This window comes from Candoia aspera, chromosome 3 (assembly GCF_035149785.1).
Source record: "Candoia aspera isolate rCanAsp1 chromosome 3, rCanAsp1.hap2, whole genome shotgun sequence".
NCBI lineage: Eukaryota > Metazoa > Chordata > Lepidosauria > Squamata > Boidae > Candoia > Candoia aspera.
In genome coordinates this window covers 29,335,377-29,353,296 of record NC_086155.1, presented here as the reverse complement: position 1 = coordinate 29,353,296, position 17,920 = coordinate 29,335,377, and the positions used below count along the sequence as shown (strand labels likewise).

The 17,920-nt window shown below is 40.5% G+C and overlaps 1 protein-coding gene across 1 annotated transcript; it reads right to left on the bottom strand.

Moving 5' to 3' along the window:
* Positions 1 to 456: 456 nt before the first annotated feature.
* On the bottom strand, positions 457 to 12,339 carry LOC134494564 (disks large-associated protein 4-like). The gene is made up of 4 exons (XM_063299817.1): positions 12,256 to 12,339; positions 10,482 to 10,699; positions 5,780 to 5,894; positions 457 to 558 (listed from the first exon to the last, which is right to left on the bottom strand). The coding sequence occupies exons 1-4, from the start codon at positions 12,337 to 12,339 to the stop codon at positions 457 to 459; spliced, it is 519 nt and encodes a 172-aa protein (XP_063155887.1).
* Between the last annotated feature and the right edge of the window lie 5,581 nt (positions 12,340 to 17,920).

Here is a 17,920-nt window from a genome sequence, read left to right as displayed (position 1 = left end):
ATGGAAGGATGGAGGAATAAATCTACATTTTAGTTTTTGTAAATTCCACATTTTTTTCAAGCTCAAGTTCATCCAACTCCATTGTCTTTTCTTAAAGTGCATGAAAATAGACCAGAATCTTCCAACTCATTTGCACAATTTTTCATGCCTTTCCTTTACCCTATACTTTCTTCTATGACTTATTGCACATAATCTTCCTAACATATGCATTTTAAAATAGAAATTTGGAAAAATGTGAATACTGAAAAGAACTGCATCTTGATTTTTGTTTTTGCTCTCATCCCTAGCATAAGGTAGCTTAAATATATCATGTAAAGGGGCAGTAGAAGATTGTCAGATGGACGGTACCTGCTCTTCTTGTGTAAATATCTGTGGAATAAATGAGGATTGTCCAAATATCTGGAAGAAAGAGTTGGAGAAGATTAAAGCATAAGGGACTGGGATTTCACTGCTTCACTACAGAAGCATTCGACAGGACCACAGAGTGACAATGGTAACCACGGGACAGTTTTGACCTGTGACATCCACATCCAGAAGAATGATCTGCTCTTCTGACAACTAATCAAGCACAGCAAGACAAAACTAAACAGAGCCAAAAAGACTACATTTCAACAAAATCTAGTCTACATAAGGCAATTAGCCTACTCTCTAATTTCTGCTAATCTGATAGGGAATAATATTAAATCTAAATGAAAATAGTATTCTGGAATTTTGGGAACACAACCAAGATATTTGACTCCACAATATTGGTGCAGAATTTCTTCTACACAGAACTTTTATGTTCTAGATCTGCCTTTCCCAATTTTATATTCTACAGCTCCAACTGTCTCCAGCCAAATGGCACCAGGATAATACAGTTTGGAGATCAACACATCTGGAGGACATCAGATTAGGGAAGCTGCCCTGGAATGGATCAATTGAGAAATCAGAGCAAGTGCAAATCAATTCTACATTTAGAATGGATGTTTTTGCATCATGGTGTCATTTTTCCACCTTTAATGTACTGATGGTCATCAAACCACCATTGGTTCAATTTTCTGAATCTAAACTGAAAGGAAAGACTGAGTAGAGATATTAAAGATGGTAACCATTTTAGCTGATACTTCTACCATATTTTGAGTAGGGTTGTCAAGGCAGACAACACATGGAGTCCAATATAAGACAATATGGACTATAATCCCAGTTATGATTGATCTCTCCACTCTCTACTTAACTATCTGGCTACTGTTAGCACATGTTTCCTTTCCTTCTTTTTTCCTTTTTTTCTAACTATAAGGTAAAGGTTTCCCTTGACGTAAAGTCCAGTCGAATCCGACTCTAGGGGGCGGTGCTCATCTCCATTTCTAAGCCTTGGAGCCGGCGTTGTCATAGACACTTCCGGGTCATGTGGCCAGCATGACGACTCGGAACGCCGTTACCTTCCCGCCAAAGCGGTACCTATTGATCTACTCACATTTGCATGTTTTCGAACTGCTAGGTGAGCAGGAGCTGGGATTAACAACGGGAGCTCACCCCGCCGCGCGGTTTCGAACCGCCGACCTTCCGATCGACAGCTCAGCGGTTTAACCCGCAGCGCCACCGCGTCCCTCTTTTATAACTATACCCTAATAGAATTAACCACACATATCTATGAAGAAAGATGAAAGTAGCAAAACAGAATCTAACTAGAATATCTTGTTTTCCAAATTGTTTATTTTTACAAACTGATTCTGTGCATCTAAGTTGCCTAGCACTGAAATCTTAGATTGATTACAGACCTCAGATGGATTTGGCAGAAGTATTTGTATGTTGAGAATGTGGGAATTTAAAGATCATATAACAAACAGCGCCCTCCAGTTATTAAAATGATGGATCAGATAAGCTGATCTTCTCTCTTCAGCTTCCCTTAGAATTCAGGGATAGACCTTTCTACCTATACATTTGAAAAGGCCTATCAGTACTTTGACAAGAAATAAATGCAATCTAACAGCTTTATAGCATTTCCATCAACTCTACAATCATGGCCTCAGCCAAGGTCAATCCTAACTATCTTTAAGTGAAGAGGTGTTCATATAAAATCCTGCATGTTTTCAACCAGGAGTGGAGTCTATAGTTCAGCAATGGGTGATGTTAGTTTACCTAACCCTATGGAATAACAAAATATGTAATGAGATCTGTATGTACCCCTCCTAAAGAGTTCTATGTGATTTCTCAATGACTATTTATTTTCAAATTCTGGAAACTTATGTTTGAGGAAATTTTTAAAGTAAAAATGTTGTTTGTTGTTTATTCATTCAGTCGCTTCCGACTCTTCGTGACTTCATGGAACAGCCCACGCCAGACCTTCCTGTCGGTCGTCAACATCCCCAGCTCCCCCAGGGACGAGTCTGTCACCTCTAGAATATCATCTATCCACCTTGCCCTTGGTCAGCCCCTCTTCCTTTTGCCTTCCACTCTTCCTAGCACCAGCATCTTCTCCAGGGTGTCCTGTCTTCTCATTATGTGGCCAAAGTATTTCAGTTTTGCCTTTAATATCATTCCCTCAAGTGAGCAGTCTGGCTTGATTTCCTGGAGGATGGACTGGTTTGATCTTCTTGCAGTCCAAGGCACTCTCAGAATTTTCCTCCAACACCACAGTTCAAAAGCATCGATCTTCCTTCACTCAGCCTTCCGTATGGTCCAGCTCTCGCAGCCATATGTTACTATGGGGAATACCACTGCTTTAACTATGCAGACCTTTGTTGTCAGTGTAAAAATACCCTACCTATTTTCCTTTTCTGCTTTTGGTACATTTAAACCTACTTTTGGCAATGTGCCTATAATGCATTAAGTGGAAAAATAGTTGCTGGATTTAAAACTTGTCAACTGTTGTTTTTACTAATGGGTCTTCCAATTAGTTAATACCTTTTAAATCTTTTTTAATACCTACATAATCTCATCTTCTTATAATCAGCATCTTATAAGAGATAGTCTTGCTTGGCCCAGAGGATCTTGTCAATTGTATTGGTATGCCCCACTTGGACATTAAGTCTGATTATTTTGACAAGCTGTATATCCCTATCAATGAAAAAAGGACAATTGCAGTTTATGACTCTTTGTGTTATCACTGCAGGCCCTATACTTGAGATAAGCTTCAAATAAGTTAGATTAAAACAGGGAAACTGGCACATAAAAGATGGATGGAAAATGATGAGGGAGATGTGCTTGTTCGAAGGCTCCTTTCCAGTTTTAACAACTTGGGAACAAGCATTGGACCCAAACACAATTTATGAAGATGAGAAATACAGCCTCAGTAAAGTACTGGGGTCAAACCAAGTTCTTCTTAGGGCTATGTTAATCAGATTGTGATAGAAAACTCCCTGCTATTCATTGTCTTTTCAGTAGAAAAACTATTTTCAGAGGCTTGTGTGGAAGATAAGATGGTTCTCAAGTGAAAGCTGATTTATACATATGGTAAACATCTTTTTCCAAATTCCAAAATTTACCTTACATTTTGAAACAGCCTAAGAATCTTCTTGTTTAAAATGAGGAAGTTTAATGTGGGTAGTTTGAAGCTCCTTATCACTTTTATAAAGGTCATATTTCATGACTGGATCATTTGAATTTAAGCATTTTCCTAGGAAATGTCTTTCACTTTTTTAGTTGGGCATAGTTTGTAGAATATTAACCGAACCTCCTTTTTTTTAAGAGGGCTTCTATAGTCTTCTCATTGGATGGGGCCAGGACAAACACTAAATCTATTTCACTTTCATTTACAGTAAAAACTTAACACATATTTTGTTTGATTACATTCCAAACAGTTTCTCTCTCTCTCTCTCTCTCTGATCCTGAATATTATATTTTGGAGTATATTTTGATCTTAAGAGCTAGATCCAAGGCTTCTGGGGACAACCAAGCACTACAGGTTGTGTCCCTCTACCATAAGCAAGTTCACAATGTTTCAATAAAGGTAGAAGCGGAACATCTGTGTAAAAATTTAAAACCCTACCTCATGAGTTATCAGGAAGCCTCTCTATCGTTTATCAAGTTTACTGCAAAATACATTAGAACACTATTGATGTTATTATATCAACAGTGATAAATTTATAACAAGCAAAACAACTCAATTACAAGTGTAAATGCAGAGCTAGCTCCAGACTTGAAAAGGCTCTTGAAGTGCATCCTGGTGGATTTTACTTACACTGGTTCTCCCATGGGACTCTGCAGACTCACCTTGAATTGGCAGCAGAAGGCAGCAACAGTATTCTAATTCTCACTAGATAGTAGTCACCATTTTAATTTCCCACAATGCTATGACATACTTAATGTCATATTACTCCATGGTAGGTTCCTATCTATAGTCAGGCACCACAGCATAGTAGGCCCAAGAATAATGTATTAGTAGAACAGGTAGACAGTTTAAAGAAAAATATTTATTTTTACGAGCTTATCCAAATTTTAGTGAAAAGCCTGAAAAGATACATAATTTGGGAAGTACTTTGACACCATTGTTTGGAGGAGTAAGCAGGTGGCAAGACTATCACCTGAATCCTAGGTGAGACCAACATAACTATTAATCTTAAAGGAGAGTAAATACAAAGAAATCTATTTGTGAAATGAGTTGGATGTTCTTCATTGAAATCATCCAGGACATAGACAACATTTACTTCTCACTGGATAAAAGTAATATGGCCTTTCTTCAGGATTCTAAGAAACTTCACAAAATATTTTATAGAAAGAATAATTTGAGAAACGGACAAATGAAAGTTTTGGACAAACATCACAGATACAAGAAATGCATTCATAAGTCATATTTGAATCTTACCATGAGATCTTATTTTGCTGTCCATCACCCACTGAATCTCCAGCACAGTTGAGACAATGCTGGTCTCTCAGTTCTATGCATGAATAACTACTCTTTGATGATGTCCTTCCTCAGCATGTGATGAAGTATAAGTTTCTTTATATTCAGCAAGATTGTTATCTGGTTACTGGTCTTGTGAAAGTTCTGAGCCAACTGAGAGATCACCATGACCAGACTCAATATTCCCTTCCTAGGTCTTCTTCTTTTCATAAGCTCAGTATAAACTAAATATTACAAACCTAATAATCATGCTCAAAATCTCACCCAGAGCCAGCCCTATCTTTAGGCAGAATAATGTAGTTGCCTCAGATGGCAAATGCTGAAGGAGGAAAACAAGTGGATAGGGGGAAATGTTAGAGGACATGGTATGTGTCATGCAAATGCAGTGGAGAGCACTGTCTCCACAGAGGTATTAAAACAAGATTTGACAGCCAAAACAGTAATTTCTATGGTTTCTTCCCCAGGGCTCATTTAAAGTGCTATCTATTTATTTCTGAGCTGGCAGAAACTGTGCCAGGCTAATATTTGCTGCACTTACTTCTAATCCATAGCCTGGCACAGGAAGGAAGATACTAAATGATCATATCCTCTTTTATTGGGTACAGGGCAAATTATGGAAAGAGATCAGTGGATTTCCATGGCTTTGTTTTCCTCCCCATCAAATGTTACCAGCTGTTAGCAAAATATCAGTTGTTTCAATGGGCTGGGCAGGTAGCAAGTTTTGACAGATGGCTAGATGGGAGGATTTAGCCAACTGACAAAAGTCACTTCAGGCTTTGCACAAGTTTCTGATATTTGATCACGAACTGAGAGGCGTGGCAGGAGAAGCAAGGAGACCTGACTCTTTATACACCAAATCCCACGGAGCTGATTCATGGGATTGTCTTGCTTCTTCCTTCTTTCTGTGAAAATGGCTTTTGTTGTGGTTGTGGATAGCTGTTGCATGTTGGCTCTCACCTGGTTGATGCAACTGGACTCATTCAGGTTTTCTGAGATCTGATTGTATTCTTCCTCCCAGCTTGGGAATTTTGGAGGCAAAAGGATCTCAACAGAATCAAGACGATCCAGGCTTCTGTGGAATGAAAAAAAAGAGTTTGAGATAAGAAGAGTGATCTCGTCAACAGTCCTGGATATGGTATTGTCAGACCATTGCTCCTTGCACCAGGTTTTGGGAACTCTTGAATAAAATTCAACCGCTGTGTTTCTTGCATGAGTGAGTTCATTTCTTCCTCCTTCTCCTCCTTACTTCTCCTCCTTACTTCTGTCCCATTATCTATTATCACTGGGAGAAATTCATTCAGTTTTCATTTGAGTGCAATCTTTTCTAATTAAATATTTTCACAGCAAAACATGAACTGAAACTCAGCTATCTTTCAAAATGCATACTTCAATTATTTAAACAATATATGCAAATTACATACAAAGATGTGTTGATCTCAAGCTTAGTTTGGCCCTCTTTTATGGCATGGGAGGTCCTACTAGAAAAGAATGGAACCAACCAAGCCAGAACAAAGCATCCAGTGGCCACTGAGTGGCAGTCTTGTTCTACATACAGGCTGCACATCACTGAACAACTTGCATTTGTCAAGTCAAAGAATGAAGCTGCAGGGGAGCATTTGCTTCCACAAACTCATTTGGATAAGTATGTCTCTAAGACTCTAGCAAACTCTGTTTAAAACCAATATTCCTGAATTGCAGGAAACATTGTAGAAATGGCCCTCACTTAGAGAACATGGTTTGTATGAAGAAAGTTCTAGATTCAACCTCCAGAACTGAATCTCCTGTAGGGCTACTGCTAGTCAATATAATAGGCAATACTGAACTAGGCAGATAATATCTAATAGGCAGCTTTTAATGCCTCCATATCCAAAACACTATGCAGGGATAAGATAACCAACTCATTTTCTCCATTGTACTGTAGCTACCTTTATTTGATTAATCCCAGACACTGCTCTCCCCCACCCCTTTCCCAAGCAAAAATAAGGTAACTGGAGGTTATTATCCAGATATGTTTGTGTAATTTAAGCTTCACATAAAAACTACTAGTCTAGTCTTTTACAAGCCAGAACCTCTACTTTTGAACCTCTTTTTCCTGTCTGTGGTGCTTATGGATGCAATGAGAAACAGGAAGCCTGGGATACAGCTAGTCAATGCATGATTAAGAGGATGCAGGTTCTAGAAACTGCCACTCATATCTGAAATATTTTCCTGAGCATGTTATGTGTGATTCTGAGTTAAAATAATCACTGAGATTTTAAAATTTTTAATTATTGCTTTTGTTATACCTGAGCATACATATCTGGGAGAGGTTGTATATTTTTTTATACTTGAGCATACTTATCTGGGAGTGGTTGTATATTCCCTTAGATACAAAAATCAGACAAGTCTATCTGTTGTTCTACCTGCCTGCCTGTATACCTATTGTGCTGTTGTTGGAACCAGGGATAAGATCTGGGATATTCACATATTATAAAACAATTATGAGTGAGAAGAAATACGTGTTGATCTACTCCAAGTCATCCAGTGAGCTACTCACAGGTAAAAGAATAACTGGGTATAGTTTATGATGGGCAGAGCTTGGGATTCTCAGAAGCGAGCAGAAAGGACAAAACATAATAGGCCACACTAGCCATCTTAAATGAGAATTAAGGCCTAATGCATTCAATGGCACTTGCTTCTTTAGGGCTGTGTTCAAACCTGTCTTCAAGCACAACTCCTGGTGACATTATGGACATGCCATATTATTTTCTTCCCCAGAAGTGGTTTGCATTGCCTTCTTCTGGGATTCCATTTTTTTTAAAAAAAAGAAACTCATAGTCTTGTAGTGATGAGCACTTGGGCGGAATGGCTGCAGTTTAGTTTTCTGGTGTCCTGATGTTTTGCCTGCAGCTGTGGCTAGCAGTAAACTAGAGCACGACCATTCAGCCCAAAAGCTCATCACTGCTTGATTGACCCTGGGCATGAAACCCTAAGCCAGTATATAATTCATAGTCTAAGCAATAGCTCAGGAGGGTCTTCCATCCAAGTACTAACCAGATACCTGCTTAACTTTTTCAAAATTTTCAAGGTTGGCTAGCTGCTCTTACCTGCTGTGACATTTAAAATTTTCTGGGTACACACAACCCTTTCAACCATAAACTAACCAAAAAGAATGAGTTTACACATCAGATTAAGTCATGAAAACACTGAGCAAAGTTAAAACAGTTTTTGCTTAGCATGTTGTGTAAATGCACCTGCTAAGCCTTTAACTTGTGAAATCTGTTGTAAAAACAGTGAATACATATGCTTAAGAACGGTAATCATTTGAAACATACATTAGTGTGATGTAAATGAATGGGATCTGAATCAGGTTTATTCAAAAGTAATTCCCACTGTGAAGTTCCATATTGAGATGGAATGAACTGCAGTGTTACTTGTGTTGTATAGGATTCTAAAATTGGGCTCTGGCTCTTTCCAGTTACGGATAGCAAAATATAATGTGTGTGAAGAATTGTGTGCTACTTTTTACAAGCTGGAGCTCTTAAGTATATGTGCTTGCAAAGGCTGCCTATTAAATTTTTTGACAGAAGAAGCTCCGTACATAAAGTAGAGCATGAGAACACAGCATGGCTATGCCACTGTGCATGTATGATAATTTGATTTTTCTGAATTGTCAAATTTATTTGACAACTCAATTTGACTTTCAGAAACTCAGCTTGGTGATGTTATTGAATTGGCTTTGAAGCAAATCCCTCAATCACAGCTTTGGGAAGCCCTTTAAACTAATCTGTTTAAAAACTGAACCAAATGTCCTCCCTGCATGGCCAGCAGATGGCACTGAATTGTGTAGTTCATTTTTCTGCAACAATCAAGACAGGTGAGTTACTTTATTGACTATGCACTGCAACCGTCAACAACTCTCCTGGAACCCTATTGATTGTATTTGGTTTACACAAGCTGTGTTTTGAAACAAGATCTTTTTTTCCCACAGAGTACAAGAGCAGAAGAAAGACTGAAGATGGAAGCTAAGTATAGGACTTTTACTTTCTAATTTTCAAGTCATTGTTCAGTTGTTATACCTGATCTTTGAGTACTTTGCAACCACTCTGTGTATCTTGTGCTGGGAAAATTTGGGGTAAAAATATTCTCTCTCCCTAACTCCATCCCTGTCTTACATATACACATACATGCATATGTATAAACATATACATTATGCCCATCCCTGCTTCATGAGCTGCCACTGGTTGCCAGTTGGCTTCTGAGTGCAATCCATTATTACCTGTAAAGCCTTACATAGTACAGGGCCTGGTTATTTGAAGGACTGTCTATCTGATAGTTTCTGTCACCTAGCGAGATCAAGCAGAATTGGCATGCTCCAAGTCTCTTCAATCAAACAATTTCATCTATCAGGTCCTAGATAGCACACCTTCTCTGTTGTGACATCTGCCCTCTGGAACAACATTTCCCAGAGATTCGTATGACTTTCATCCTAGAGTTGTTCAAAACATGTTGCTGCTCCCAGGCATGGGGTTAGGGTGGATGCCAAGCAGTTGTTAGTTTTTGTCAGGGGATGTTTGGTTGTTTTACTCTTCTGGATGCATATTTTTGTTTGATCTTTTTTTGTGTGCGTATTGTAAACCACCCAGAGTCCTTTGGGAGTTGGGTAGTCTCCAAATCTAATCAATCAATCAGGCTGATTACAGCTGTATTGGGAAATGGCAGCCACAAAAAGGCTGAGTCCAGTACCCTCCATGCAGTAAATATTGTTCATGGAATGGTCATCTGCTCATTTCTGTCTGGTTTCACAATCCATTTTTACTTGTTCTGAGTAAGAGCGGTGTAACTTCATCAAAATTCTGAATCAATGCTTCTCACATTCTCATCCTTCATCAGTGAAAGACAGCTCACCCAGGTTTAACTCAAACTTTGCAAATGCCTACCTGTGAGAAGGAATATGTGTTCCCCCTTGCATTGCTAGATACCCCGAATATCATCCCATTTATCCTGACAAAGCAGGAGTTTTGAGTAATGTTTTGGGATGGAGAGAATGCTGTGAGAATTCAACCATCTCTTTCTGGTAACAGCTGCAGGCTGATCAACTGGGTGGCCAGGAAAAGTGTGCAGGGCTCCTAAAAGTTTGGTGGGTGACAAAAAAGGGACTGCAAGTTGCCCACACGCACTCCAGGAAAAAAAATAGTCATTCTTGCCAGAGCTCAGGACACCTACAAATGTCCATTATTTTCTTCTTCTGTGTCAGAAGTCTGAATCATCACAGAGGCCTCCTGGCTTTCTTCTATCATTCACCAAGTTTTCTTCCCTTGTCTCAAACTTCCTAACTGTTGTAATAGTTTGACATGGAATCAATTAGGCAGAGAGGTAGTGGGATCCTCTGAACTAGAAGTGTTCAGGTGGTTACCAGACATCCAACCAGACATTGGTCAGGAATACTTTAATTTGGATTCTTGCACAGAACAGGGAGTTGGATTAAATGGCCCTTTCCAATTTTAGGTTTCTATGTTTTATCCACTTCTGCCCTCCTTTTCTTCTTCTAGACCCCTTCTTTCTACATGAAATTATGCACATTCCCCTTCTTCTTCAGAAATTCAGTTGAGCCATAGTCACCACATCCAAAAATGTTTTATTACTGAAACCAGGAAATCCTGAAGTTAAAAAGATGTACCTGTGAGTGGTGCTCTGCTCGCCCAATGACTGTTGAGTGGCCTTGAGGTAACTTTGCCTCCGTGCTGCAGTTTTTGGAGATGGCTTGGGGCTGGTTTCTGAGTCCTCACTGTCATCATCACCCATGGCTTTGATGTAACTCCCGCTTCTCATGCGCCGACATGGGATTTCATTGTCTTTGTCCCTAGTCAGCATATTATTCCAGTCTCCCTGAGGCACCTACAAACAACAAAAAGCAGAATATGGTAATCGTCGGTGGCAAAGAAAAGAACAGGGACAGAAAATGTAGCAGTTAAGTTGCTAATGTGTGGTGTAGGGGAGAAGCCCTCTGAAAGTTGCCTTCATTTTCCAAAATCCATTTGTTGGACATGTAGAAGAGGACCTTTTTTATGTCCTTCTCAAGCTATAGAATTACTTTTCTTAGAAGGTACCCTTACCTGTCTCTGTCTGTTTTTTGGAAAGGGGTGAAGACCTTCCACTTTAGTCAGAATGTGTCAGTTTGTGCTAGCTTCTAGTGATTTTAGTGGTTTTCATGATATTTTACGTGTTTGCGTTTTATTTTTATTATGCATTTACTGCCTTATGGCAGCAAGGTGAGATAGAGGCAGAAAATCCTCCTCCACCTTCTCACCATCTGAAAGATAAGAAGAACTACAAAATAGCAGGCTAGCAATTCAGCTTCACCAGAAGTAATGAGTTTCTGATGAAATAAAATCATGCAGGTTCAGACAATTTCATATATAGCAAGCAATTTACAGACACCGCTAAACTATACATGCCTGAAACATTTCCTTCTTAAATTCTGTAGTCTTCAGCTAAAGGCTCACAGACTATACATGTATGTTATTTTCAGGGCAGTGATTAAAAAAAATCATCTGAGGCTAAGACTCATAGACCAAATCTGGCACATGGTCTTCTGATCTGACATTACAGGGCTCTAAGAAAGGCCTCTTTCCTACTTCTCAAGGCATTGCATCTTCAAATGGTGAATGCTTGGTTTTCTAATCAGAAAGGAAAAGCTGATGTTACTGTGTGTATGTGTCTTTTTGGGAGGGGGGCAGAGAGAGGATGTTATATATGTAAGTACATTTATGTAATATAATAATTCCTGACTAGGGAAGCATTTTTAATTTGTTTTTACCATTCTAAATTATCTGGCTACTGGGGCAATGATATAATCATCTTATCAAGCATATAGTTGAAGAAACTGTTTTTCTTTTCCCTTTTTGAGATAACAGATATACCACCCTTCCTTTGCATATTAATGGAACTTCATTTGACCAGAAGAAAGGGGGTTAGAAGAGAAAAGTAAGAGCAACCCTATTCAGGAGGCAGCTTTTTAAAAGAATCCATTCTTCTGAAGTTTCTAAACATTCCACAATATAATAAAGGCTTGGTGTTCCCAAATTTAAATAGCTGTTATCTCTATTAGCTGCTGAAATCTGATAGTGTGACATACTGTTGAAATTCAAAAGCACAGATTTACTCCATGTTGTTAATAATTCTACAAAGAGTTACAAGATCTTAACGTTTATAAAAATTTATCAGTTTTGATCCCAGCTAGTTATTTCTACAACCCTTGCAGAAAACTGCCTAACTTGATTTTCTCTGCTCAGAGCAGCACCCATGGAGGTGGTGTCAGAATCAGCAACATGGAGAATGGAGCATTGCCATGCAAGCGCGGCCCCTTTGGATGCATGTACAAAAGGGGCAGGGCTTGCATGGCAATGCTTGGTCCACCATCTTGATGATTTTGACATCCCTCCTACTGTTACCGCTGCCTCCTTATAGAAGTCGTGTGCACGTTCTCCTTGCAACATACCACCAATGAAATGTATATTCCCACAGCTCTTAAACATGCTACACCCACCAGTGTGTGGAAGCCATGATTGGTCAAAAGAACAAAAATAGCCTGAGGAAAATGGTATTTGTCAGGACAAACAATATCAGGTGGATGGGTGGAGAATGTGTCCTGTGTTATGAGAGTGAGGCAGCTGACACACTGATGAAATGTAGGCCTGAAGATGAAAACTACAATAGCAAAACTGACCTGCCTGGGCTTTTTTTTAAAATGGATTCTTTAAAGCTCACTCCCATATTGATGTGCTTTCTACTTGGCCTTAGTATGGAAGGAAAACATGTTGCTTTGGAAGCTAGTCCCACCAGAAACTGGCCTTTGCCAGGCCTCAGCAGTAAGAAGGAAGCCAGTTTGGTCTTGTGGTTAAGGCACCAGGCTAGAAACCAAGAGACCGTGAGTTCTAGTCCTGCCTTAGGCACAAAGCCAGGTGGGTGATCTTGGGCCAGTCCCTCCCTCTCAGCCTTAGGAGGGAGGCAAGGGCAAACCACTTCTGAAACCTTGCCAAGAAAACTGCAGGGACAACACTGACTTGAAAGGTGCATTTGCGCACGCACGCACACACACACAGAGCAGCAAAGTGTTAGTGTTGCTGCCCTTACAGAAAGTAATGTGGGTTATTTTCAGGGCAGTGATTTAAAAAATTGCAAGATACCTTGGTGGTAGCTGGTTGATTGCTTTCTCTGTGTGCCATAGGCAGCTGCAGCTCAGGCTTGAGGGGAGATGGAGCCTCTCAGCAGTCCCAATCAGTGCCTGTCATCCTGTCCCAGCAAGCGGCTCAGCTCTGTGGCCCAGAGCTGTGTTATTTCACCAGAGATGTTTGGGCAACAGCTCTCAATGTTCACTGCTAACAATGGCAGTCCACCCAATCTATCTGAATCAACTTGTTAGTGTTTGGGACTTGGAATCCCTCCCTCCTAATCCCCTACTGCCACATTAATCAGGAATGGAATCAACCTTTGGACAAGAAGCTGGTCAAAGTTCCAGTCCCAGGGGCTAGAAAAGAATCCCAGGCTGCACTCTGCACACCATATTCACCTTCCATGTGTCCTGTAGTAGTATTGCTACTACAGTAAAGCTGAGTAAGAGAAGCTCCTAGTTACAAATACATTTTTGTATTTCTTAAAATAGCACACTCAGTGTGCAGGGCTCTTTCAGAGTATGGAATACAAGAGGATCAAATCCCTATCCCAAAGAACATATCTAAAATATGATACAGGAGAAATGAGAAAGGAAAAAAATGTTGAAGGAAGGGGTATGTGGTAGTTTTGGTTAGGCTGAGTTACAAACAAAAAAAACATGAATGGGAAACTGTCATGTTCACTGTTTCAATGTGCATTGTACATCGTAACGTTTCGCATGCCAGGGCGCTGACGCGCGTTTCTGGTTGGGAGGGAGCTGCTGAGGGACCTTGCACCAAGCTCTCTATCTGTGTTCGTTAAGATGGAATGTGTTTGGGTTATCTTCTCTGTTCAAGGTCTTTTTCCTGTTGATCAGCAGAACTCGTTAGGAGCACCTGGGATTGTGAATTTGAGACGATTGCAGGGGGTGGGTGGGACTTCATTTGTATCGGGGGTTATTTAGTTTGATTTTAGGTGCGCTTTTCCCATTCTCAGCTTTCTTTGTATTTGCATTCTATTCTATAATAAACCAGATCTTATTTTACCTTATGAGTCTGTGAATATTTGTAGAATAGGCATTCATTACAGAAACAATCCTTTTACGCTGCAATCCTATGAATTCTTAACTGAGTGTTTGCCCCACTCATCTCTTTCCAAGCAAACATGTAAATGATTGTGATGCATGAATCTCAAGCACTTTCCCCTTTTCATTTAAGGCTATCTAAGACATTGGACACTTCCACATAGCACCAAATCTAGTCCTCATACCTCCTGCAACATTTTTGCACTGCCACATGAGCATACTTAGTACCATCCTTGCTATAACCCTTCTTCCCATTTAGGACTCTTCCACACCACAGCCTTAAACGGCTTGAGTTGTGTGCATAAACTGGCTGGAAATTAAGAAATCCCTTTTCCAATTATAGCCTCTTCCTCTACTTTGCCCACTGTAATGGCCTGGTATTCTCTCCAGACCACACATACCATGGTCCCTAGGGGGAAGAGATGAAAAGATTGGCCTGGAAAATACCATATTATTTCTGCATGTTTGAAAAAAGCAGAAAGTAGATTCAAAAGGCATAGTTGTGTGGTCAACTTGGGTGTATCAAAGTAAGAAAAATCTTCTAATGGAAATTAGATCAACTGTATGGATATGTAAAGTAGCAAATGATCCAGCTCAGTGAAGACTTCAGTGTGGGTGGCTAAAAGAGCCAAGCAGGATGTCCCAAGGGTACTATTTTAACAACCATTCTTGTTTTAAATTGGTGGTGAAATGAAGCTCCTTTCTTGGGACCCAGTTTGTAGAGCACTGACCATGAAATTAATTTCTACCACATGAGATTCTGAATTTCTGAACAATACATGTCGCTATAGATAGCTTACTGCAGAAGTTCCAGTCTTTTTATGGTGGTGGATCCATTTGGAATTTTGAAGGGCTCTTGTGGGCATGCTTACAAAATGGGAATGTGGCCAGTCAGAAAATTAGGTTTTAGCATAAAACACCCATTAATCAGAAAACAAACTGGCCATTCAGCCTTACTCTTGAGTTTTTTACCCAGTTTTCCTTTGTTTAACCCTCTGGAAGATGGCCATCCTTCCAAACATTTTTATTTTCCAAGGATGCCTTTGAATACCCATACATTTGATGATGGAGGCTGGTACTTTGCTTTGTTCCATGACACTTTCCCAGTTTTTTAAAAATGCAGGAGGTGGGAAGTGGGGAGGAAAAAGACAACCCTTGAAAACTGAAGTTGGGCAAGAAACTTGGTGGGTGCAAAGGGAGATGTTTGCAGGCAGATTGGTGCCTGCAGGCATTCCACATTCCACAGCCTTCAAAGAACCTTGGATTTAAACACGAGTTTGATTGCCATAGATGAGAAAGAAGTTGCGTTCCATGTAAGTCAGGGAACTCTTCTGAGCCCAGGACAGAAACTGAAACAGCATTGAAACAGGTTGCACATTAGAATAAAAGGTTGCCCCCCTCACTGGTTTTTGCAAGTAGATTTTAGCCTTTTATACAGTGGATGCACACTGTGTTGACATCTTCGTTGAATAAAGCAACAATTTATTTATTTTGTCTGAAAAATCATCTCATTTTCCCTTCTATTTATGATCATTGTTTATAAAGACTTTTATCCAACCTAGTTGCCCTCCAGATGCTTTGGGATGCAACTCCCAAAGTCTCCAAAGTCCCCAGCCTGCAGTGCATAGAACTGTTATTCAAATATATCAGAAGAGCTTTCCCATTTTCTCCTCATTTCTCTAAATTTAAGCCATTCAATTTTATATGAATTAACTTTCCTGCAGAGATCCTGTTCCACGAGGTGTGTCTGCAGGGTATGATAAAAAAATATATATGTGAAGATGGTGGCTGCAACAATGTGATTGAAGCTCCTCTTGTTTTTTGTGTGTATCAAGATGCACTGGGCATTCCACTTTAATTTTGTGGCCACATGATGTGAGAAAAACAAGTGGCAGATATTTTGAACCACAAAAGCCAACTACATTTTTGACTGAGTTCTTACTGTCTTAACAGCCTTGTTTGTATGCCTTTAATATGTGCCCAGCTGACTAATCATCTCTATGAAGATTCAGCTTTATTAGGTATAACTGAATCGTATGCTTCTCTTGCAATTATTATTTACCTATTAGTTACATCTGAGGACAAAAAGGAAGTTGGAGAGGAGAGTTTTTAGGGGCAGAGGGAGCTCTGCCTTGTGCACAGAAGGAACCTCCGCTGGCATAAATGTGCCAAGCATTCTCTGATCCCCTAAAGAAAGGGAAAGGCAAACGAGTGGAAAATCCATCTTGCAGTGTAATGGCACTCACACAAGAGAGATTTAATTAAAAGAGGGAGTTTAAGGACAAGCAATTATCTATATTATACAACTCCCTCTGCTTCTAAAGGCTTAAATACTTATTTCATCTATGTATAGGTATGCATTTATGGACTTGTAAAGAAATATACATAACACCCTAAGTAAGGGCATGGGTGTACATGTGGATAAACATTGCTTATAAATACTTCTATATTTATATAGTTGGAGTATAACTCCAAAAAATGCATATATACCGACAGTGCCCTTGCCAAGCCATACTAAGAAAGCATATGATTAGAACACCTTTCCCTAGCCTGGTATCTTTCATATGCATTGGCTTTCACTTCCTGTAGTCAGTTGCCATAGCAAAGGTGTTGAAGTCGAACATGTGAGTAGGATACCAGGCCTGAATTGAAGACTGAAACCCAAGATAGACATGTGGAGCCTCCACACTAGTGTTTCTCAACCTTAGCAGCTTTAAGATGTGTGGACTTCAACTCCCAGAATTCCCCAGCTAGCATGGCTACCTGGGGAATTCTGGGAATTGAAGTCCACATGTCTTAAAGCTGCTAAGGTTGAGAATCCCTGCTCTACACAGACAAGATATCTACTGGTGCCCAGCAGCTCTTCAAGGGGCCATTTTGCTCTGTGTCATGTTTCCCATTTCAATGTGCTGTTAACATTGTAACGTTTCACATGTCATCTTCTGTTCCGTGTTTCTTCACCCATCCCGGGTTTTTCCATTCCTCCGCCCTCCGTTGTTTTGAGGGCTTGGAATGTATGTTTGGGTTTACGCTCCTGCTCAAGGTTACTTTCCCAGGCACGTCTAACGGTTCCTAGCACCTGGGAGGGGGTGCGCACTGACGAGGGATGGGGGCGGAACTTGCTCACAGGCAATGCTTTTAAGTTGGTATTTGGCGCGCTTTTGCTCATTCTCAGCTTTCTCTGTATTTGCATACTATTCCTTTAATAAATCAGTTATCCTTAAGCCCGAGCTTGTGAGACTGAGTATTTGGGATTAGGCAACCATTACATAAAGCTAAGAATCATTTCAACCATCTTCCGCTAGCCCCATCCAATCGTTGGATAAGAGGGAACGCTAGCGATGACCGACCATCAGCTCCGTGCAAGTGAAGGGAGCGAGGAAGAGCAGGAGGCAGCAAGGATCCGGCCAGCTCTAACCTCGAGAGCGCAAAGAGCGGCACGTCGGGAGATGCGGGATGTCCAATTAGATGAGTTGCTCATATCCATGCAGGAGAGCCTCAGGAGTGAACACAAAACTGTAATGGAAAGAGCACCTGGGAGGGGGTCTCCACAACTATCCTGGGAGCCCGAAATTCCCCTGTCACCGAGGGTGGTGGTAACCAACCAACCCCTGGAAGAGCCGGTCACTCCTGCTTGTATGAGAGCATTAGAGGACAAAATGGATCTAATAGTGACAATCCTTAAGGATCTCCCCAGAGGTGCAGAACCCACCCCGGAAGATTGGGAGGAAGAGCCGTCACAGTACCCAAGGCATAGCACCCTGCCACCCAGGGGGAGAAGCAAGACCTGATCAGCCCATCAGGTGGGGGGGCGAGAGGCAAGACCTCCTAGGGATCGGCCACCCATGGGGGCTTGGCGTACGCTGACATTCGCGGAACCG